Source organism: Trachemys scripta, chromosome 1 (genome assembly GCF_013100865.1).
Source record: "Trachemys scripta elegans isolate TJP31775 chromosome 1, CAS_Tse_1.0, whole genome shotgun sequence".
Lineage (NCBI taxonomy): Eukaryota > Metazoa > Chordata > Testudines > Emydidae > Trachemys > Trachemys scripta.
This window is the reverse complement of record NC_048298.1, coordinates 37,017,816-37,040,199: the sequence shown is the minus strand read 5'-3', so window position 1 is coordinate 37,040,199 and position 22,384 is coordinate 37,017,816. Positions and strand designations below refer to the sequence as shown.

The following is a 22,384-nucleotide window of genomic DNA, read 5'->3' as shown; positions in this document are numbered from 1 at the left end:
TGTCATATTTGAATTCAGCACATCAAAATATATAATAAATAGCACATTTTATCTCTGAAGCAGACGACTTCTCAAAAATTGTAGACCGGCGATATTTAAGTTTTCCTCTTACACATTTTTATATAGGAAGGTAAAGATATTCTTATGAATACATTTACAGTTATATGAATTGACAAGTACCAATACACTTTTCAACCTTAAAGAAACATTAGGTAATTTAAATTATTAACAATACCCAGGTCTGAATAAGGTATGAGTGCCTCAGGGTTTATTTTATATCAATTGGGATTAGTTCCTAATCCAATTTGTTTTCACCTTATTTCAGTTTGTGTCACTCATTTTTGGAGAAGGTGAGGAACAATAAAATTTGAAAAGAAATGGAATACTGATCCAACTCTCATAAGAAAAGGGAAGATACATGTTCCTATTCTGCTCCATGGGGAAACTTATACTTAAACTGTTTTGTCATCTATAATTTCTAAAATCTCAATCATCTTTAATTATCTTATTTTACTTAAATTTTAGTTACTCTGATAAACAGTGTAATGGGACAAGACAATAAGATACTTTCACTTGCTATTGGTTTTATTTTTAATGACATTTTCCTATCAGTAAGATGATTCCTATACAGTTGCTATATTTCTAAATTAGAATCCCACATCAAAATCCATAAATCCCATGCCCATTTGCAAAATCAGGGCCGTCTATATATGTATTATCCTACAGCACATGGAAATCAAGGACCCAATCCTGCAAACACAAGAACGCTTCTTAGAATTTCTCACATAAATAATGATTGCAGGATCAGGTCCTAATCTTCTATATCAGTAGAGCCCTACCAAATTCACAGTCCCTTTTGGTCAATTTCATGGTCATAGAATTTAAAAAAAAAATCATAAATATCATTATTTCAGCTATTTAAATCTGAAATTTTACAGTGTAATTGTAGGGGTCCTGACCCAAGAAGGAGTTGGGGGGGTCACAAGGTTATTGTAGGGGGAGTTGTGGTACTGCTACCCTTACTTTTACGCTGCTGCTGGCGGCAATGCTGCCTTCAGAGCTGGATGCCCAGCTAACTGCCACCACTCTCTAGCTGCCCAGCTCTGAAGGCAGTGAAGAAGTAAGGGTGGCAATACTGAAACACCCCTAAAATAACCTCGTGACCCCCAACTCCCTTTTTTGGGTCAGGACCCCCCCCCCATTTGAGAAACGCTGGTCTCGCCCATGAAATCTTTTATCGTATGCTATACAGCTCACAAAAGACCATATTTCATGGGGGGAGACCATATTTCACAGGCCATGATGCGTTTTTCATAGCTGTGAATTTGGTAAGGCCCTATCAGAAACAGGGAATTCATTTGGGGTGTCCAAGGCACTGAAATTAAAAAAAAATTATGAGGCTTAGTGTCCTACATATTGTCCAGCTATCATTTCAACGAAATGTATCCTTTTCTCTTCTCCCTGACATTTTGGGCATTCCCTACCCCGCCCATCCCTTCAATGGGAAAAAGGGTTAAATGAGTAATTTGGATGCACGTTTGGTAGTGTGGGACCCCAATAATTAAAGGCACTGTGACAAGTAAACCTGACCACAGTAATACAAACAACTACTTCAGAAATCATCCAGACAGAAAAATCTTTAAAGAAGTTTCCTTACAAAGGCAGTTCATAATACAAAATGCTAGACCAATTGAACTACTCATTCATGTCTTACCCTGATCGCCTTCAATCCATTAGATGTTTTATCCTCTTCAACAATAGCAATGACTTTCTGGCCAATGTTCAGTGGCACACCGCTCATCACAGCATCACTTGTGAAACAAATCAAGTCATCAATCATCCCATAATCATGGCAAAATCTTGTCACTACTCCTTGTACGGTTTTTAACTCTTTATCATCTGAAAGGGGGAAAATACGTTTAGATGCTTATATAAAAACAAAACTATTTTTTCCATGAAAATGTATAACTGTGGTAGTTATCATAAATGCCATGTAATGGAAACAATTCTCAACTTGTTTGCAACCAAAATATTGCCACACTGAACCTGAGAAATTTATTTTCAAAGTCTAAGTTGTGAGGAATGTGAACAGTAAGCAATCAGCATAAATGATATATAAAACTGGATTCTGAAAAATAGTTCTAATAATTAAAGACAGTAGCTCTCAACCTTTCTAGTTTACTGTTCCCCATTCAGGAGTCTGATTTGTCTTGCATACCCCCAAGTTTCACCTGACTTAAAAATTACTTGCTTACAAAATCAGACATAAAAATATGAAAGTGCCACGGCACACTATTATTGAAAAAATTGCTTACTTTATCAATTTTACCATAAATTATAAAATAAATTAATTGAAATATAAATATTGTACTTAGATTTCAGTCTATAGTTTATACTTCTCTATATACAAATCACTGTCTGTATGAAATTTTATTTTGTAATGATTTTTCTAGCGCTTTTTATGTAGCCTATTGTAAAACTAGGCAAATATCTAGATGAGTTGATGTACCTCCTAGAATACCTCTGTGTACACACGTACCTCTGGTTGAGAACCACTGATCTAAGGTACTGCTGTAGGTCAGCAAATTTATTTAAGATAAGGGCTGAGATTTTGTGCTACACCTCTGGAAATACAAACAGTCCTAGTGATTTTACATTTTGAAAACCAACGGGGGAAAGGAAAAATTGTACTTTTTTGGCTGTCACCATCCTTGTGAGTTTACTCAACTGTACTGTGCTACAGTTTGAGACTTAGAAAGTGAAACTGACTAGAAACAAAAGTTAAATTGATGGTCAATTGCTCTTGGCCATTTTCACTGGCCAAGAGCAATAAATCTCAATTCATGTCTCAAACAAATTTGATAACCTGTTACTAACAACACCTTAAATTATTAAAGCTACAGTATTTTAAGAATCCCAAGTTACACATCTATGGTTTTTGCTTGCTTTTTGCATTACACTAATTTTAGACACTGAAAACAAATTTCTTAGTGCTGCACGTTTTAGTAAGCCACCTTCATGCCCACTCTATTCGGTGCTTATCTGGAGACCCATATGGCCCAATTGTTATTTAGGAAGCCTGAGGAGCAGCTCTAAGTCAATACAGGTTCCCCAGGGCTGCCTATGCTTCTGGTGCACATCAGAATTGCTATAGCCCCAAACCCCACCTATACAGGTACATTCTAGGCCAGGGAATATGGTGTTGGGATCCAGCGAAGGGATGCCTCCAGCAGCCCCATTGAAGAAATTCTCCTCCAATACCTAGCAGGCTGTTTATAGCTCCTGTACAGGGATGGAGCAGCACAGAGGGGCTTGGAGAGATGGTTGGGAGAATGCCACCCATAATTTCTCAAACTGACTCTCTCTATAGAATCAAGTTGTCTTTTAAAATTTCTCTTTCAAAAACAAAAAAATTTAAACTATGCTGACAGTGTTCCTTTAAAAAATCATCAGTGTTGCTGTTTGGATGGGGTTTTTACAATGGTATTAAATCTAAACCCTCTCGTTTGAAGAAAGAATAGTCCCACACAAACAAATTTTCTGATGCCCCAATCTACAGAGACGATGCCTTGTAAACTAGCATTCCTGTGGTATCTTATGCAACAATAACCACAGAACACACTATTTGAAAATAGACAAGCATAAAGGTCTTCTGATAGAAGTGAATTGTACAGTTGGAATTGGAAACTTCGACACAATTATGCAACAGCCAGGAATTCTACCCAGAGTGGAGCATAAATAACCTAAACTGTGAGGAAATGTTCTCTTAGAAAGTCTCATTAGAACCCAATACAACAGGGGTGAGCAAACTACGGGCCATATTCAGCCCACGGGACCGTCCTGCCTGGCCTCTGAGCTCCTGGTCCGGGAGACTAGCCCATGGCCCCTCCCCTGCTGTCCCCCCTCCCCTGCAGCCTCAGCTCGCTCGCTCCACCGCCGACACAATGCTGTGGGCAGTGGGGCTGTGAGCTCCTGGAGCAGCGCAGCTGCAGAGCTCGGCCTGACCCGATGCTCTGTGCTGCGTGGTGACGGCGGTGGCTGTAGCGCCGCCAGCCACCGGTGCTCCAGGCAGCACAGTAAGGGGGTAGGGGGGGTTGGTTAGAGGGCAAGGGAGTTCGGGGGGTGGGCAGGGGTCAGGGTAGTCGGGGTAGGAACAAGGGGTTGAATGGGGGCCGGGTCCCGGGGGGCAGTCAGGGAGGAGGGGGGGTTGGATGGGGCAGCAGGGGGCTGTCAGGGGCAGCGATTCCGGTGGCAGTCAGGGGACAGGGAGAAGGGGTGGTTGGATGGGGCAGGGATCCCGGGGGGGCCATCAGGAATAAGGGGAGCGGTTGGATGGGGCGGCGGGAGACCAGGGGCAGTCAGGGGACAGGGAGTGGGGGTGTGTGGATGAGGCCATGGTCCCAGAGGGGCCGTCAGGGAACAGGGAGAGTGGATGGAGCCGAAGTCCCGGGGGGAGAGGGGGCTGGAGGGCAGATAGGAGATGGGGGGCCGGGCTATGACCCCCTCTCCTAACCAGCCCTCCATACAATTTAGAAAACCCGATACGGCTCTCAGGCCAAAAAGTTTGCCCGCCCCGCTATACAAAGAACAAGACAAAACCCACATACATTATATTTCTTCACATGAACTTCTAATTGGAGAAATAAACTACTGGGTTATTCTGAACAGAGGTAAACCAACATTCCAACAATACCTTTTATCTAGTACTCTGAAAACAGAAAGGAAGCTTCAGAATACCCCTGTAACGTAGGTGCTACACATTTTTATCCCAATTTCCAGATGGGGAAGCTGAGGCACCAACGATAAAAGATGTGGGAGCCCATAATCACACAAGTCAACGGCAGTCCTGGAGCTCTGGAACAAGATCCTTGTTTCTCAACTCCCTATCCTGTGCTCAGACCATTAGGTGCTACCTCTTAACACTAGACAAGTGACACAGCAAAGAAGGCGCCTTTGTGCTACCGCCGCCACAGGGAGCTGATTACCGGCAGACAGGCCGGATATTTGTTGACTGGTATTTTGAAATAAACCAGACAAGTTACTTGGTTAAGAACAGGTCCCCGTCTCTCTGCCCCCCAGAGACCTCTCCAGGCTGGGGGCCTGTCCAGCTCAGAGCTAGGGACAGGATCTCCCTGCCCGCACCCGCAGCACAAAGCACAGCTGGCATCAATGGCACAGGCTGGAGCCCCCCTCACCTCTGACCAGCCACAGGGACTACTGGTCCCACAGGGAGGCGCGTGACGCAGGCAGCTCAGCCTGGAGCATCGCGGGGAGAGGAGCTGGCCTCACAGGCCTGCCCGCGGGGCTGCGGCGAGTCAGGGAGCGATACCTGTGGCCGCCGGCCGCTTCTCTCCGAGTCCCTCCCCGTCTGCCCGCCGCCAGAAGTAGGCCAGGGCTCTGGACAGCAGCTGGAGCATCCCCAGCCCTGAGTGGGGCGCGAGCGCTGGGGCCCGCCCGCGCCACCTGCGGCCTCCAGACGCTAGGCAGGAGCCTGAGAACTTCGATGGAAGCTTCACGCCCCACACCCGCTCTACTCCCGGCTTCAGGCGCTGCTTCCCGGAGTCACGTGACGGCACGCCTCCCTCCCCCCACGTGGGCGCGGCGGCGGTTCGTCGCGGGGGGAGGGGGGGCGAAAGGGGCTGAGAGCCTAACCTTGCGCAGGCGCAGTAGTGGGCTCTGCGCGCGGGGGCTCTAACAGCTGTTCTCTGTCGCAGCCCGAGGCCCTGGTAGAAGCGGCAGCGGTGCAGGTCCCGAGGTCACATGCAGGGCAGCGCCCCTCGCACACAGAGCGCTGGGCAGGAGGGTTGTTCCCTGCTGTGTTGGGCATCCAAGCTCCGCCCCCCTGCTCTGAAGGTCGGGGATGGATCCTTCCCCTACGGGGCCAGACTCCTTCACATGCCCTAGGGAGCCCACCACCTCTGAACAAGCCATTGTGGCCTCTTCCCTGGGGTGCCCCACTTCCACATGCCACGGGGGCCTGACTTGCCTGGGGGGGGGTGTACCCACAGTAGGAGGCCAAGCCATGGGGTGATGCACAGCAGGGGCAGGAAACCTGTGGGTGTTACCATCTCTGTGCTCTTGACCCATAAGGACCGTTGCTATTCGCAGGCATGAGCCAGGAACTCGAGTTTCTAATGATAACAAGCCCTAGTCACAGGAACCTTGGCTGGTGCAGGGCCCATGATGCAGCTGGAAGGGGAGGCCACAATTTACAAGGTGCTGGTCTGGGTAGCTGTCAGGGGAATGCTGTGGAGGGATGCAGAGTAGCACTAAATCCAGTGCTTTGGTCATTGGAGATGGACCCAAACCCTGTCTCCTGACATCACAGAAGTGGATTTATTTTGGAGATACCACAGAGCCAAAGATACCCTTGTACCCTCCTATTGGTGTGCTCCTATAACTGTCTTTCCATAATTCTGTACTGTGCTAGGGTTGCCAACTTTCTAATCGCACAAAACCCAACACCCTTGCCCAGTCCCCTGTCCCGCCCATTCCCTGAAGTTCTGCCCCTTCTCCGAGGCCCCCCTCACTCCATTCCCCCTCCCTCTGTTGTTCGCTCTCACCCACTCTCACTCACTTTCACCTTCACCGGGCTGGGGTATGGAGTTGGGGTTGGCATGTGGGAGAGTCTCCAGCTGAGGGTGTGGGCTCTGGGGTGGGACCAGAAATGAGGGGTTCAGGGTGCAGAAGGGGGCTCTGGGCTGGGGTTGGGGTGTGGGAGGGCGTGCAGGATGTGGGTTCTGGGAGGGAGTTTGGGTGCAGAAGGAGGCTCAGGTTGGGGGCAAGGGGTTGGGGTGTAAGAGGGGGTGAGGGCTCCGACTGGGATTGTGGGCTCTGGGATGGGGATGAGGGGTTTGGGGTGCTGCATAGCTGGTGCTTGGGGCAGGGGCAGCGTGCGGAGCCCCCCTGGCCGCCCCTGCGCCTAGGAGCCAGACGAGCTGGACATGCCAGCCACTTCCAGGAGCCACGCAAAACCAGTGCAGGCAGGGAGCCTGCCTTAGCCCCACTGCGCTAACGACTGGACTTTCAGCGGCCTGGTCAGTGGTGCTGACTGGAGCCAACAGGGTCCCTTTTCGACAGGGTGTTCCAGTCAAAAACCGGATGCCTGGAAACCCTATACTGTGCCTAGGATGTTTGCACCCTTATCTGCCAGTTCATGCTTTCAAGGGTGACGTATGTACCTGCTCATTTGAGCATGTCTGTCATTACAGCCACTAGAAGTGGTACATAAACACCTTGAGGGAAGATAGTCAGACATACAAATGTAGCATGTTATTATACAGATTCTTATATAGATTATTTATTCTCATGTCATCTAAATTTTACAGGATTTTATCAGAATTATTGTTTTTGCTTGTTTTGAAACTTGGCATAATTAAATTTTACACCAAATATTTTTAATCTGATTTAGGAGGAAAAAATATGTATTTTTCCTTCATTATTTTTCTTTCAATCAATGACTCCAGGGGAAATGTAATTTTAGTGAATCTGCTTACCATATTTTTATCAGTTCTTCAGTTCAGTATCTTGAGTTTCGATTATGCATTTTCCCCAGTCTTCCTTTTTTAACTGAGATTGAGTAGTGTTCTTCAAATATTTCTTACGCTGGGGCATTGGTTTGGAAGAGTAGCGCGTGTCCGTGTCTGAGAGAGATGAGGTAAAAACACTCAGAAGGACATAGAGATGGAGAAAAGCAGCCTCATGGAGAGCCAGAGAAGCCCTGGTAACATAACCCTTTGATAAAAGCTAAGAGAGAGAACTTTTGGGTAAAGTGCTGACTGAAAGAAGCTTGGAACTGTGAGGAATGAAACCAGTCTCCTGTTGTTTGATTTCTAATTTGTTCAGAGAAAGAGGACTTTGTACAGTCTTTATAAATAAGCAGGATTACATTAAAGAAATACCCAATGTCATTATCAAAAAGAACAGGAGTACTTGTGGTACCTTCGAGACTAACAAATTTATTTGAGCATAAGCTTTTGTGGGCTACAGCCCACTTCATCAAATGCATGTAGTGGAAAATACAGTAGGAAGATATATATATACACAGAGAACATGAAATAATGGATGTTACCATACACAATTGACAAAAAGATGTGAGGAACTGGGGGGGAGGGGGGAGAATAAGCATGGGGAAATAGTTTTTTTAAAAAAGTTTATAAGAGAAAAAGTTTATGCACTTCAGGGTGTTTAACAAATAGATATTATTTCAGAAACTCTGTGTCTTTCCCCTCCCCCCCTACAGTTCCTCACATCTCCTTGTCAGTTGCTGGAAATGGGCCATTTTCATTACCACTACAAACAGTCCTTTTTCTCTCCCGCTGATAATAGCTCACCTTAACTGATCACTCTCCTTATAGTGTGTATGGTAACACCCATTGTTTCATGTTCTCTGTGTATATATATATCTTCCTACTGTATTTTCCATTCCATGCATCCGATGAAGGGGGCTGTAGCCCACGAGAGCTTATGCTCAAATAAATTTGTTAGTCTCTAAGGTGCCACAAGTACTCCTGTTCTTTTTGCGGATACAGACTAACACGGCTGCTACTCTGAAAAATGTCATTATGAGTTTCTCTTACTAACGGAAGCAACCTGCCAGTCCCATAATATTTTATTGAGGATCACACTATGCAATTATTATCTATTTTATCATTGAAGAAAGACACAGATGGTAGAAATATTTGCATAGTGTTCTTCCATGAACAAAAAGGAACATAGGATTAATTATTTAGGGCCAATCTGTGCTAAGCTACATAGTGTATCTTCAGAATAAACTACAGTCATCTATGATACATGATGAATTGCTAAGTCTTTAGTCTGTTCAAAACAATTGTCAAATTTTAATTATTTGATTTTTTTTGTAATAGTGGCTGTTATTCACCTTTTTTGTTGAAGAATTTAATGTTTAATATTAGTACATATTGAAAAATGATGGCTTTTCTGGAGTTTTTGAAGCATACTCTGAAAGGTGCTGTTTTTTCAGTATACTGCAGTTTGAACTGTTTATTGGTTACAGTGCAGTTTTAAGTGTGTACAAAAGACCCTCTAATTGCTGTAGCTGTCATGATGCCAATATCTTGAGGGTAGATGCATTCCTGTATTTTTTCATTTCCTAATAAGCAGAAAGAAGGGATTCAGTTGGACCATGACTATTGCATGTTACTGTTGCCTACTAGAATGTTAATTGTATTGTTTGACTAAAGCTATGTTCTGTAAGGCTCAGTGCCAATATGAGTAAAATGTGCAAAGTTTATCTGAACATTCTGAGAAAACCAAGATTTAGTCATCAAAATATATTCACAAAAAATTCATTGGAAAGAGGCAAAGCATTCTTCTTGGTAGACACGGAGTTTCTGAAATAATATATATTTGTTAAACACCCTGAAGTGCATAAACTTTTTCTCTTATAAACTTTATTTAAGAAAACACTATACTTTCAAGTGTTCTCTCTACTGTAAAATAAGAACTAAATTATTTGGAAATAATTCTATGTAAAACATAATTATTGGATATGGTAACATATATAACTTTGTTAAATTTATTATATATATTTTATTTAAATGTCTGTTATAATGTAGCACACTCATTTGGAAAAACATAAAGTTTAAATGTTTGCATACCTATGGGTTTGATTTGGAATCAGGTTTATGAGAATATAGTACAGTCATCTTCCAGTGTATTCTCTTCATTAAAATTCAGGAGGCATTACCCTGTTCCCTGGCTTAACTGCAGTTTTTGCTGTGCTTTTGTTCCGTATGAATAGATGTTGTTGAAAGCCAAAGTGGAAGAGCAAACTTTTCAACGGCAGAATGAATCACTGAGCAGTGAGAATATCACAAAGTGTACAGACAATTCTACTTACAAAACTATTTTAAACTGACAACTAACTTTTCAATTTAAGGTAAGCATGCAGGTTTTTAACTGTTGAAAACTGTACAATAAATTATAATAATCTGCCTATTATTGAAGGCATCAGAATGGGTTGGAAAAGAGAGAAGTGAACAAAAAAATTAGCTAAATTTACAAATCTAATGATTGTTACTAGATACCATTTTAAAAAAGCAATAAAATATGTTATAACTGAAGTATTCTGAATAAATGAGTCCATCTGAATCATTTTAAAGTCTAAATATAATTTTTAGATCTTTGAGGATGATGCTTAAAGCCAAATGAAAATTGGGATATAAACATGTTTAGAAAAACTTCACAGTCTCTTAATAATGTTTAAAAGAAAAAAACCTTTAGTTTTAGATATATCTACAAAGTTTACACTTAAATCACTAAATGCTAATTTTCTTTTGCTCTAAATCTTCTTCTAAAGATCTTTCTTAAATCCAATTTTATGAAATTAACTACAGTGTAAACAAAAAAGTGTTTTAGACATAAACACTTTTATTTACACTACAGTATAGTATTGTTGACTATGGATATAGGAAATTCTCTTCTTGTATAGAGCTTAATTAGTTAATGTTTGTACAGTACTTTGAAGATGTAAACTGCTAAGCACTAATTATTATTATTATTATTATTATTAGTTTATTATTTAATTTATTAAATTCTAACTGGATGAAGAGCAGTTTTAGTGCTCATGTGTCTAAGGATGTACAAAAACAAGACCACACTTTTTGGTATCTGCTTTTAGTTTGCATTTTCATGGTTTTTAAAAAAATTTACCTCTATAAAGTGTTATGACCAGGGAAGAAGGTTACAGAGAAGAATTTAATTATGACAGGATGCCAACTTTGGAGCGTGGAAAGCAAGAGAATGGAAATTATGTACCAGATATCAAATCTAGTGACCTTCAGATATCAACGAGGTTTCATCCTTGTTTTAGTTATAGAACATGGATCTTTTCTTTGTTGATGGGGGTAAGTATTTTAAACATACTATTGCATTTCATACTGCAAGGAAAGTCTTGATAACTGTAAAGTTTTTCCTTTTGGGAAAGTTAATTAAATTAATCTCTTCACTGATGATGTTCAGGAGATGAAAATGTATAAATATTAAAATTCTATGTTCAAACAGAAATATATTTAGCAACTATAAATACATTTTCTAGCTAAATACATCACTTTTGTAAATCTGTTCAAGGCAGCGGTTTTATACCAAGGCTGAATTTGACCTGTAGTGTCCAAACATCACAATCTGAGAACATAAATCTGTTAGTGGCAAATATCAGGACACAGTCTCCCAGCAAGATGGTGACTGATCCTTTTCTTGGTCAGGATCTCTCCCAGGGGCCCAAAGGTGCTGGTGCCTTTGTCTTCTTAAGTGAAAGGGACAACTTGGAAAGGTGTTCTGCCCCTTTCTTTCATAGTCTAGTGAACCTTTGAAGAGGATTCTTCTGAAGGTTACCCCTCAAACCAAAGTTTATCCAGACAGTGAGGAAGGTGACATGGAGTCTGGTGGTGAAGGAGGCTCCATTCTCTTTCTTCCTTCACTTGTGTTTGCTAAAATGGAAATTGTTCTGTTTCCTGCCATTACTTTGACTTACAGTAATTCCAAGCCTCGTTCACCTTCAGATCCTTGAGTTCTTCAGTTCAGTCCACTTCCCTAACTAATTCCCTTGTTTTTTTTTTAAGTTTGCCCTTTTGAAATCGAGGACCAAGTTACAGATTTAGTTTTGTTTATCCTTCCATTTAGTTTAAACTGAATTAGCTCATGATCACTCAAACCAAGGCAGTCCCCTACCGGTTCTTCTATGTGGTCCTTGCTATTCATCAATACTAGATCTAAAATGGCATCACCTCTTATTGGTTTGGTGACTATTTGGTGAAGAAATCTGTCAGCTATCACACCCAGGAAAATCTGGACCTTACTATTATTAGTAGCACCTGTCCTCCAATCTATAGCTGAGAAGTTAAAGTCTCCCATAATCACACAATTCCCAGTAGTATTTATTTCATTAAAACATTAAAAAGGTCTCTATCCACATTGGATCCTGGGAATCTATAGCACACCCCAAGCACTATCCCAGGGGACCCTTTGACAGCTTTCTTTCTGAAAGTGATTTTGACTCAAACAGACTCTCTTTTATCCATTCCATCACTTCTAATTGCTTTAGAGCAGGGGTCGGCAACATTCGGCACACGGCTCGCCAGGGTAAGCACCATGGCAGGCCGGGCCAGTTTTATTTACCTGCTGACGCGGCAGTTTCGGCTGATCGTGGCCCCCACTGGCCGCGGTTCGCTGTCCCGGGCCAATGGGGGCGGCGAGAAGCCGCGGCCAGAAGCCGCGGCCAGCACATCGCTCGCCCGCGCCGCTTCCCGCCGAACCTGCCGCGTCAGCAGGTAAATAAAACTGGCCCGGCCCACCAGAGTGCTTACCCTGGCACACCGCATGCCGAACGTTGCCGACCCCTGCTTTAGAGTCTACCTCAAAATTAATATACAATGCTACTCCACACCTTTCCTTTATTTCTGTCTTTCCCGAACAGCACATACTCTTCAATACCTGTACTCCAGTCATGACTACAATTCTACCAGATTCCAGTGAGAATCTAGCAGCATCATTTGTTCCCACATGAAGGACAATCATGGATTCTTTCCTGCTCCAACTAGGATACTCTTCACCCTCAGGTCCACATCCTATATCTTAGCTTCCCGCAGAAAGCACACCCTTCTGTTCTCTGGATCAGCTGTGGTGACAGGCCTGTTAGTTCTTCTTAGTAGAGAGTCACCAGTCACATAGACCTGCCTCTTCCTGGTGTTAGTGTGATTGTCTGGCCTGATTTCTGTTCTTTCTTGCTGCAAGTCCCCTTGTCTTTTGTTCTCCCTTGCAATCTTCTGCAAGTCATCCTCTGTCCTCCGTGGCTCTGAACTCTTCCCCTCTTCTTGTAGGAGTAGCCACTCTTCTCTTCTTCCTTGCCCTCCCACCTAGTTAGTTACTGCCTTCTGTGCCCCTCCTTCATTTTACAACTCAGCATATTTGTTCTTGAGCTCTATTTCTTCTTCACTCGCCAGTCTTTTCCTCTGCTTGGTTCTCACAGTCACATGTTTCCACTGGCCACTTTTCTCACCCACAGTTCTCCAGTCCAGCTTACATTGGCAAGTCTTGACTTTTCCCTTCAGCCTCCTCTTGCCTTCCCTCCATCATCATCTTCAATCAACCATCATTTCTACCTGCATCCATTATGCCATTTCTTTTAGGGTGTACTTCAGCAGATAATGGCTCAGACTACCATACCCATGATGAAACCCAAAGTGGACCAACAAGGGAATGAGATGCGGATGCTTGTCTCTCAATGTGGGCTCAGTCTGATGCTCTGCTTAGGCCAGTTAGGCCTGGTCTACACTAGCAGGGAGGATCGATCTAAGTTACGCAACTTCAGGTACGTGAATAACGTAGCTGAAGTCAACATACTTAGACCTACTCACCGCAGTGTCTTCACTGTGGTGAGTCAACTGCTGCCGCTCTCCCGTTGACTCTGCCTGCGCCTCTTGCAGCGGTGGAGTACAGGAGTCGACAGGAGAGTGCTCAGGGGTCGATTTATTGCGTCTAGACTAGACGCGATAAATCGACCCCTGCTGGATCGATCGCTGCCCGCTGATTTGGCAGGTAGTGTAGACATACCCTCAGTCTCACCTGTTCTTCATGGAATGGGCCAATTCACTTCCCAGGGCACAGTGCTATCTCCCTTTCATTGGCCATCTGACAAACTGGCTCTCTGCTCAGAGTGGGAAGATATAAAATGCAGCACTGAAAGCACCTCCAAGATATAGTATACATAAAATACAAGAATAATTGGGTGGTATAGTGGTTTAAAACAGTAGAAGCATGATAATATCTGCATTATTTGCTTGGATCTTGGTGTATCTGCAGTTTTAGGGAGTGGAAGCCATAGAATTTGCACTCTCCTACATGGAAATAACTCAAGAAGGCAATAATGGGACATGAATGTATTGTTTTTCCTATGTTCTGAACCAATTAGGCCCATTAATCTTCTAAGGTCTGAGTTCATTCCCACCTAAATAAAAATGATTATTTTACTGTTGACTTCAAGTGGACCTGGATTATAGATCCACAATCTATGAATTCAGTAAAACAAACAAAATAAATATCTATTTCTTAAAAACAAAACAAAAAACCCCAAGATGATTTAAAAGGGTATTTAGGTGAGGGTCACTGAGATTCACAGGGCAAACTGCAAACAAGAAAAACACAGCAGCAGGGGTGGCTCTATGTATTTTGCTGCCCCAAGCACGGCAGTCAGGCGGCTTTCGGCGGCGTGCCTGCAGGAGATCCGCCGGTCCCGCGGCTTCAGCGGCAATTCGGCGGCGGGTACGCCGAAGCCACAGTACTGGCGGACCTCCTGCAGGCATGCAGCTGAAGGCTCCCTGACTTCTGCCCCCACAGGACCGGCAGGCCGTCCCCAGCACGCACTTGGTGCGCTGGTGCCTGGAGCCGCCCCTGCAAGGCAGTATGGTGGAGAAAGGTAAGAAACCAGTCCTTTCATCAGTGTATACAAAAACTCATACTGATTTTAATTCTGCATGTAGAGCATGGGCCAGATTGGGTATAACAATTAATACTTGCATGTGTGCATATAAATAGTATTCTGGATTCTGCCCTGTAAAATTGAATAAATGGTGAGACTGTAATTCTCCAAAAGGGGTTATAATAATTCATACATTTCTAAATCAATTATGTATTTGTGAGGGCCTTAGTATAAATATAACAGGAAAAGCCAAAATTGAAAACCAGACTCTACATTTATGATTGGTCAGCTTTGTACAGGTAAGGTTTTTTCATAATCCAAACCTCAGCACACGGAATTCTTGAATTGCATATACAAGGTTTGGAACAATGTAAAAACCTGATTGTTCAAAACTATATGCCAAAAAGCATTCATGTACAATTTTGTGAGCATAAATTTAGAGGTTCAGTTGAGAGCCCTTTGATATTTTGGTCCTAAAAGGTTCATTTTTATAATCAAGCTATTTCAAAATTCAATTATGATATGACTACCTTCTAAGTATTTCTTTATATATTTGCCAAGTCATTAGACAATACTTAGCTCAGATGTGCTTGTACAATCCAATATTGTTTTAACAGCCAGCAAAGCATGTTCATTTGACCTGTACAGCTTTTGATGTTTTGCTTCATTATCAATTGTACAAAGACTGTGTTATTAAAAGTTCAAAAGTACTTTATTTTGAAAGGATTACTGGTTTTCATCTGTCCATTTGCTCTTTTTATACATTTTTGACATTAATTTATACCATATTGTTGCTTTGCAGACTTGCCTTCTTGTTACTTCTGGATTTTCACTTTATCTGGGAAATATTTTTCCATCTGAAATGGATTATTTACGTTGTGCAGCAGGTTCAGTAAGCATTCTTAATTAATTGCTGTGGCTGTCTGAGAATGCACACTATAATAAATAATTTTATGAACTTAATTTCCTTTTAATCTGTCTCTCTTCTTCATGCTCAAACTTTCTCCACCCACATCATCATTTTATCCAACATTATACCTCCTCTCCCACCCACACAATAAATGTTCCTTATGTAGGTTTTCGCTGTACATTAAAGCTAAAGGGTTTTCACAAAGAATTGTTACTAATACTGTGCTTGTTAAACAGCTGCCTGGTTTCTCACCAAAAGTGAGATGTGGGATGGGTTGCAGTGATATCCATGTATATTTTTTATATTATAAATTGTCTCCTGCTGCAGAGAAACCTCTAGGGAGGAAATTGCAGTTAAGATTCCCTTGTGGTCCCTCACCGTATATTGTATCTGGTGGGTGGATGCTATTATGATAGGTGGGTTTCATTCTCTCTCTCTCTCTGTCTCGGGTTTTATAAGGTGCACGTTACCAAGGTATCTAAATGTTAACAGAATGAAAGGTGTTCTATAAATATTATTACTTTATTAGTAAAATCTGTAATAATTTGACACTCTAACCATTGAACAACAAAGATAGGATTTTATGATATTGTTCCACTGCTGTGGTAATTTTTTTCATCTATTAAAATTTTGCAACAGACACCAGTTTGAGAGTTAAAGAATAAAGTTGGTAGAACAGATCACGTTAAGCTATACACAACCATGGTCAATTTTTCCTCTGGCATTTATCATCTCCATTTTAGATCTCGGTGGGTATGATGAAGTTAGCTCAGTTTCCTTTGTATATTGAAATACTCTACTGTGTCATTGTTATTTTGGTGATATATATATATATGTAGCAATCTTGTTTCTAATTTAGGGCAAGACTGATTCTTTATTCTGAGTAAAGGGCAGTGTAGCTGTATGACCACAGAAGCAGCTCAGGGAAGAGATTGTGATTCAGAGAGTGCAACAGGAGAAAAACAAAAGTAGTCTAAGGTTCACTTTGCCTCTTCTCTTTGTGTCTTGCATCAAGTGCAACTTGGTCAGACTCATGGGTCAAAAAGAGAGTATAAAGTTTTTACCAACATATTACAAATTGGGAATGATCCTGTTGCCATTGAAATCAATGGCAAAACTCCCATTAACTTCAGTGGGAGCAGGATTAGGCCCTGTGTTAATGTTAACATGGGGGAGGGGAAGGGATTGTTGCTTTCACTCATTTAATCATTTTTCTTCCTTTAAAAATGTTCCCTCCTTTTTTGCTAACGTTAAAAATTGTAAATTAAGTGCTGGAGAGACACTATCGAGCATGTTAGCTAAATGCTAACCTGCTGTTATACTGGTTCTCACTGGCAAATTGACACTGTACAAATGTGGGACTCAAAGGGTGAACCCTGGCCCCAGTGAAGTCAATGGTAAAACTCCCATTGACTTCAGTGGGGCTGGGATTTGACCCAAAATATCCCTTGGACACAGAAGATGATTAATAGAGCTGAAAAAAATAATTGTTTCTTGGTTCAGTGGCTGAGCTAAAAAATCTGGAAAAAAACATTTGTTTACTTTCGACCCAAATTGAATTTTTTTTCTCACTGAAACAAGAAAAACAAAAAAATATTATTCACATTGACCACAGTGTTTCAAATGGTGATTCAAAAGGACATTATGAAATGAAATGTTAATTTGAAATGATGTTTTCTAAATGAAATGTTGATTAAAATGGATGTTTTCCAAATATAGGGTAGAAATGGGTTGTTTTGCAAATGTTGAAATGAAACATTTTGACATGTCCAAGATATTTTTTTCCCAGGGTTATTTTTGACCTGAATTCACAAATATGTCTGTGCCCTCCACAATGCATTTTTCAGCAAATTTGCTATTTACTGAAAAAAATTGCCTAGCTCTAATGATTAGTGAAGGAAGCACAGATGATGTGGAATTAATTTTTTTGGCTAAAAACCATTTTCTATAACTTTATTTTCATAGTTTTCTGTTTCACTTATAAATATCTTCTAACACTGCAGTAACATCCTAAATGTGTGGAATGGAATGGAGCCTGCAATGAGATACAAATCTCATAAGGGTGAACACTTGTGAGATAATAAGGTCTCTTCAGGAAAGTTTTCCTTTATGGAATGTAGACTATTTTTTCCCAGTACAACTCGCTATAGGCCACATTCTGCCCTCACATATAAACAGCTTCCAGTGAAGTCACGGGGGTCACAAGTACAGTTCTGAAGACATAATATAACCCCACAAATTAGTTTTACAAGGATCTTCAAAATTGAACTATCGTGAAAGCTGGTCAATTTTTAGGTCTAACAACTTTGGCTTTGTCTCTTTAAAATAACACGAAGGGTCCAGGGTTTCTTTTGTCTGCTTTAGAACTTTAGGCTTGCTGGAATTAATTTAAACTAACAAAGGCATGACATTTCTCCAGAAAGACCGCTGTTCTTTCATTGAAAGCCTAGCTATTGCAGCATACACTTAACTGTGAGAGACACTGTAGTTCATTACTGCTCTGAATCCCCTGGAATATTAAAATGCAACCCATACTTGTTGCATTTGAGACAAGTGTGGCAGCCTTTGCTCTGAATCTCCAAGCTTTTATTTGCTTGTTTGACCCTTCATATTATTTGAATATATGTTTATGATTTATTTATTTCTCCTTTTTCCCTCATATTATTCATTCACTTTCTAATGCAAAATGGATAAAGGAAAATTATTACAATATGTACCAGATCCTCTAAGAAACATGTATACTATTCTTATTAACATACATTTATGGGTTTTTTTGTAAGCAATTCTATTAATCTTTTGCTTCATTTATTTTTTCTAGTGTATTCCTTCAGCAGTTGTGAGTTTTGCTATAGCAAGAAACAAAGTTAATGTGGTAAGTGCTTGGAGGTTATATGATTATTAATCTTTTATTCTTTGGTTAGCTGAAAAAAATTCTTTTTGCAATTGTTTTACAGATACCCAATTTCCAGATTCTATTTGTTTCTACATTTGCTGTAACAACAACGTGTTTAATTTGGTTTGGATGCAAACTTGTTCTTAATCCATCGGCAATAAATGTGAGTTATGAAAAAATTATCAGCTATCTATGTATTTGTCTTTCTCATAGACTTAGAGACTTTAAAGCCAGAAGGGACCATTAAGATCATCTATTCCAGGGGTTCCCAAACTTTGGTTAGCGGCTTGGTCAGGGTAAGCCCCTGGCAGGCCACGAGACGCTTTGTTTACCTGAGCGTCCACAGGTATGCCTGCTCTCAGCTCTCAGTGGCCGCGGTTCACCGTTCCCGGCCAATGGGGGCTGCGGGAAGTGACGCGGGCCGGGCCACCGCTTCCCGCAGCTCCCATTGGCTGGGAATGGTGAACCGTGGCCACTGGGAGCTGCGAGGGGCCGTACCTGCGGACGCTCAGGTAAACAAAGCATCTTGCAGCCCACCAGGGGCTTACTCCGAACAAGCTGTGAACCAAGTTTGGGAACCCCTGATCTAATCTGACCTCCTGCACATTGCAGGTCACAGAACCTTGCCTACCTACTCCTATAATAGATTCATAACTTCTGGCTGAGTAACTGAAGTCCTTAAATCATGATTTAAAGACTTCAAGTTACAAGTTACAAGTTACAAAGTCACCATTTACTCTACTTTAAACCTGCAAATGACTCATGTCCCATGCTGCAGGTGAAAAACCCCAGGGTCTCTGCCAATCTAACCTGTGGGAAAATTCATTCCTGACCTCTCCTCTGTCTTTACATAACACATTGCTGACTAAGTTCATCAATAGTGTAATTTTATTTCAGTCAATGCAGTTATAACAGGGATTAATTTGGCCCCATAAACCTACATATTATGGAATGTATCAGAAGGAATTATTCAGCAGAAATTTTCTGTAGTATTCTGAGTCACAAAAGGCAGAAAGAGTATATAACTTGGGCCAGATCCTCAGCTGAGGTCAATGAGCATTTGCTAGCCAGGAATGGTAGGAGAACCTACCCACACTCCCTATTCTGACAGCTGAGATAAATGGAAGGTATAAGAGTCACTGTTTTGACTTGGCACCACCCAATGATCTTTCTACATGGGAGGAGGGGAGTGTCTGCCAGATGTAGGATCATGGGCAGTGGGTGAAGCCCAAGGCCCCACCCCCTCTTGTTGCTCTCAGCCCTCCCATGGCCCGGGGCGGGGCTGAGAGCTCTGCTCCTCCCTCCCCATGGCCCCAGGTGGGGGGTGGTGCTGAGAGCTCAGTCTGGCCACAGGTGGGGGGTGAGAGCTTGGCCCTGGCCAGGCCTGTGGCGGAGCTCTTGGCCTTGGCCGGAGCTCTGAGCTCAGAGCCCTACCCCTGTTCTGCCCCCACTCTGTCTCTTTCCCCTGAAGCCCCACCCTCTGCTCACTTTTTTCCTCCCCTTCCATTGAGGCCTCAAGACCAGAAAAGCTTCTCTAGCCCCGGGGCGTAGTGGGGGGAGATTTTTCTGGGGACTCAAATTGGCCAGGGCTCCGTGGGCCATGTGGTAATCTGCCACTTCCCCCCAAGAGGTGTGAGGTTTGAGGAGGCTTAGCTTTCCCCAGGCTCCATTACATGCTGCCCATGTGTAGGATCTCTTTGGATCATGGCTTTTGTCTCTGTAGAAGGCTTCCTATTCAGAGGAAAGGCTGGCTTATTATGGAAGGTTATAAAAATTATATGGGTGAAAGCTGTACAACTAACTTGGAAGAAAAAAACATATGCAAATCATTTCCCCAGTTGTCTTCCTATAGTGGTCCATATACCCAGATTCTTGAATTAGACCCTCACATGTGCCTTCAAATTGATTAAATGGAAGTTTCTCTAGATCTTGCCTGGAATAATGCTCAGAAAGAGCCATTGGAGAGAGTAAGATCAGAAGAGAAAGGAAAAGCTGACTTGGTGGACATCTTTAGATTAGCCAAGCTTTAATTTTTTTTTAATGATGCTGGAATATAAGAAGTGAGGAGAGGCCCCAAACCTTGGTATTTTAGTGGATTGCATCTTCAGGCTAAGTCTGATCTTTTCCTTTTTCTTCTTTGACTGATAGGTGACCTCAGGAACAAACCTACAAAAAGCCTTTTATGACTAACATTTCTTTTGGAGTTCTTCACTGGTTAACTGGCATCCAGTCAATGAAGTTGACAACAGTCAACCAAAGAAGAATTCATCCACATTAGAATTGTTCTTACATTCAGCAATCACCATTAAAAAGTCAACATACAAAACAGCTAACATATAGTGGTATCGAATTCACACAATATTCCCTATACCTAGAAAAGAAAATACATATGGTATCTCAGATATCAATATGAGGTAATGTTGCTAAATTTTATTTCTTTATTTTTAATGGTGACCATTATATCTTACCTCTTTGGCCATCTGCTAGACATTTAAAAAGTATAACAGAAAGCCACCAATATATAAATAAATAAATTGGAAATGAATGTTCTGTCCTTGCCTGTTAGCACCCAGAGAGTGTATCTCTGAATGTGTTTAACATAGTATTGTAAGTTGCTTTGAGATCTGTACACAAAGAACACTTTATAAAAGTTAGTTGTTATTAGTATTATATAAGGCTTTTTCCAAAAACATTCCGACTGTTGCTAGCCCCAGTACAGTTACATCAGATTAGGAAGAGCAGAAACACTAGTGTAGAAAAAATATTGGCAGACCTTTAACTATTCTGTCATCTGCACCATTAGATGGTGGCTAAAATCCATACTGAGGTACCTAAATAACTGGTCTGATTTTCAGAGGTACAGAGCTTTCAAGTTAATAGTACAGTAGCTCTAAATATTTACTTTAGAACTTTTGAAAATCAGATCACTTTTATATATGTGCCTAAATTTAGACACCTACATTTGAAAATTTTGACCTTTAGCTTTAGTTCCTTTTGAGTGATTGTGTACCTATACATTCCACTGCAGGTGTATGTGCGCCCAGAGCACTCTAGTCGGAGACTGTTGACAGCAGTACCACAAGGCGGTACATGCGCCATTGTTCACAGAGCCTAGGGTGTAAAAGGGGAATGTTCACAGACTGCCTCTCAGTTCCTTCTCACCCCGCATGGCAAGAGTTGCAACTCCCTGTAGCTTTTGCTTAGGTTTGTCAGCTTTTGAGAAATTACTCCTTTATAATGTATACAGTTAATTTATTAGTTGTTTATAGTGTAATTAGTGGAGTTATAGACTGGGGCCCTGGTGGATTTATTATGAAGGGATCCCCTGGCTTCAAGCAGTGTGCCACTTGCAGGGTCATTACCCTGTTAGGATGGACACAAAAAGCTGCTTTATCTGCCTTGGTGAAGTGCTTTTGAGGGACAAATACCCTGTGTGTAACTCGTTCCCCACCAGAACGAAAAAAACAGAGAGATTTTCACCTCAAAGTGCATCTGATGAAGGAGTCAATCTGTCCTGTGTCAGAACCAGACCTTGACTACTAGAGATCAGATTCCACATTGATGAGGAATGCCCCTCCAGTTCCAAATCATAAATCCAGGGATAACACCATCCTTGTTCTCCACGCCAGCCTCACTGAAGTGCTCCAGGCATTCCGACTTTGATAGACAGTCAAAGTCCCAGTCCTTGCCTCGCAAGAAGTACTCAATTAAGTCCTCTGGTTGAGGATTCAGAGCTTAAATACAAGCATAGGCCTTCCCCGGTGCTGTTTGATGCAGAAGTATTGACTCTGGCTTCTCCAGGGCCATCAAGACTGGTGTCTTCATCTTTATCATATCTGTCTTTTCCACATCCAACAAACTGGGCACTGGTGGCACTGTCACTGAGCACTTACCTTTGATTTTGCAGGCTTTCTAGTGGCAGAGGACCTACAGTGCATTCCACTGTTGCAATGCCCAGCACTGCCATTGGCATTGTTGGCATAATCTCTGCAGCATTGATGTCTTCATCTTCTCACCCTTCCATGTCGGCATTGCTGGCTCCATCAATACCATTGGCACTTCCAGCTCTGATTCCATCATCAGAGTTCCAGCCTGTTTCGTTCACTTGCTCCCTTGATGCCATAGGATCACCAGTAGGTGTGCC

At 42.1% G+C, this 22,384-nt stretch overlaps 2 protein-coding genes across 5 annotated transcripts in view; one reads left to right on the top strand and one right to left on the bottom strand.

The window, feature by feature from the left end:
• Positions 1–5,545, bottom strand: part of MOV10L1 (Mov10 like RISC complex RNA helicase 1) — an 81,305-nt gene extending 75,760 nt beyond the window's left edge. For both annotated transcript variants that reach the window (XM_034767520.1, XM_034767528.1), the window contains exons 1-2: positions 5,330–5,545; positions 1,715–1,899 (exon numbers count right to left, since the gene is read on the bottom strand). In XM_034767520.1, the coding sequence (XP_034623411.1) occupies positions 1,715–1,899; positions 5,330–5,417 (273 nt within the window). In that variant the 5' untranslated portion in view covers positions 5,418–5,545. The remainder of the gene's footprint in view (positions 1–1,714; positions 1,900–5,329) is intronic.
• Positions 5,546–6,176: 631 nt separating this feature from the next.
• MLC1 (modulator of VRAC current 1) overlaps positions 6,177–22,384 on the top strand; it is a 36,972-nt gene continuing 20,764 nt past the window's right edge. Inside the window, exons 1-6 of one of the 3 annotated variants that reach the window (XM_034767493.1) lie at positions 6,178–6,216; positions 9,764–9,901; positions 10,685–10,868; positions 15,240–15,329; positions 18,166–18,219; positions 18,302–18,403. In XM_034767493.1, coding sequence (XP_034623384.1) covers positions 10,689–10,868; positions 15,240–15,329; positions 18,166–18,219; positions 18,302–18,403 — 426 coding nt within the window. In that variant the 5' untranslated portion in view covers positions 6,178–6,216; positions 9,764–9,901; positions 10,685–10,688. Of the gene's footprint in view, positions 6,217–9,763; positions 9,902–10,684; positions 10,869–15,239; positions 15,330–18,165; positions 18,220–18,301; positions 18,404–22,384 lie in introns of all 3 variants that reach the window. The other 2 variants (XM_034767502.1, XM_034767509.1) reach the window with 2 other exon arrangements.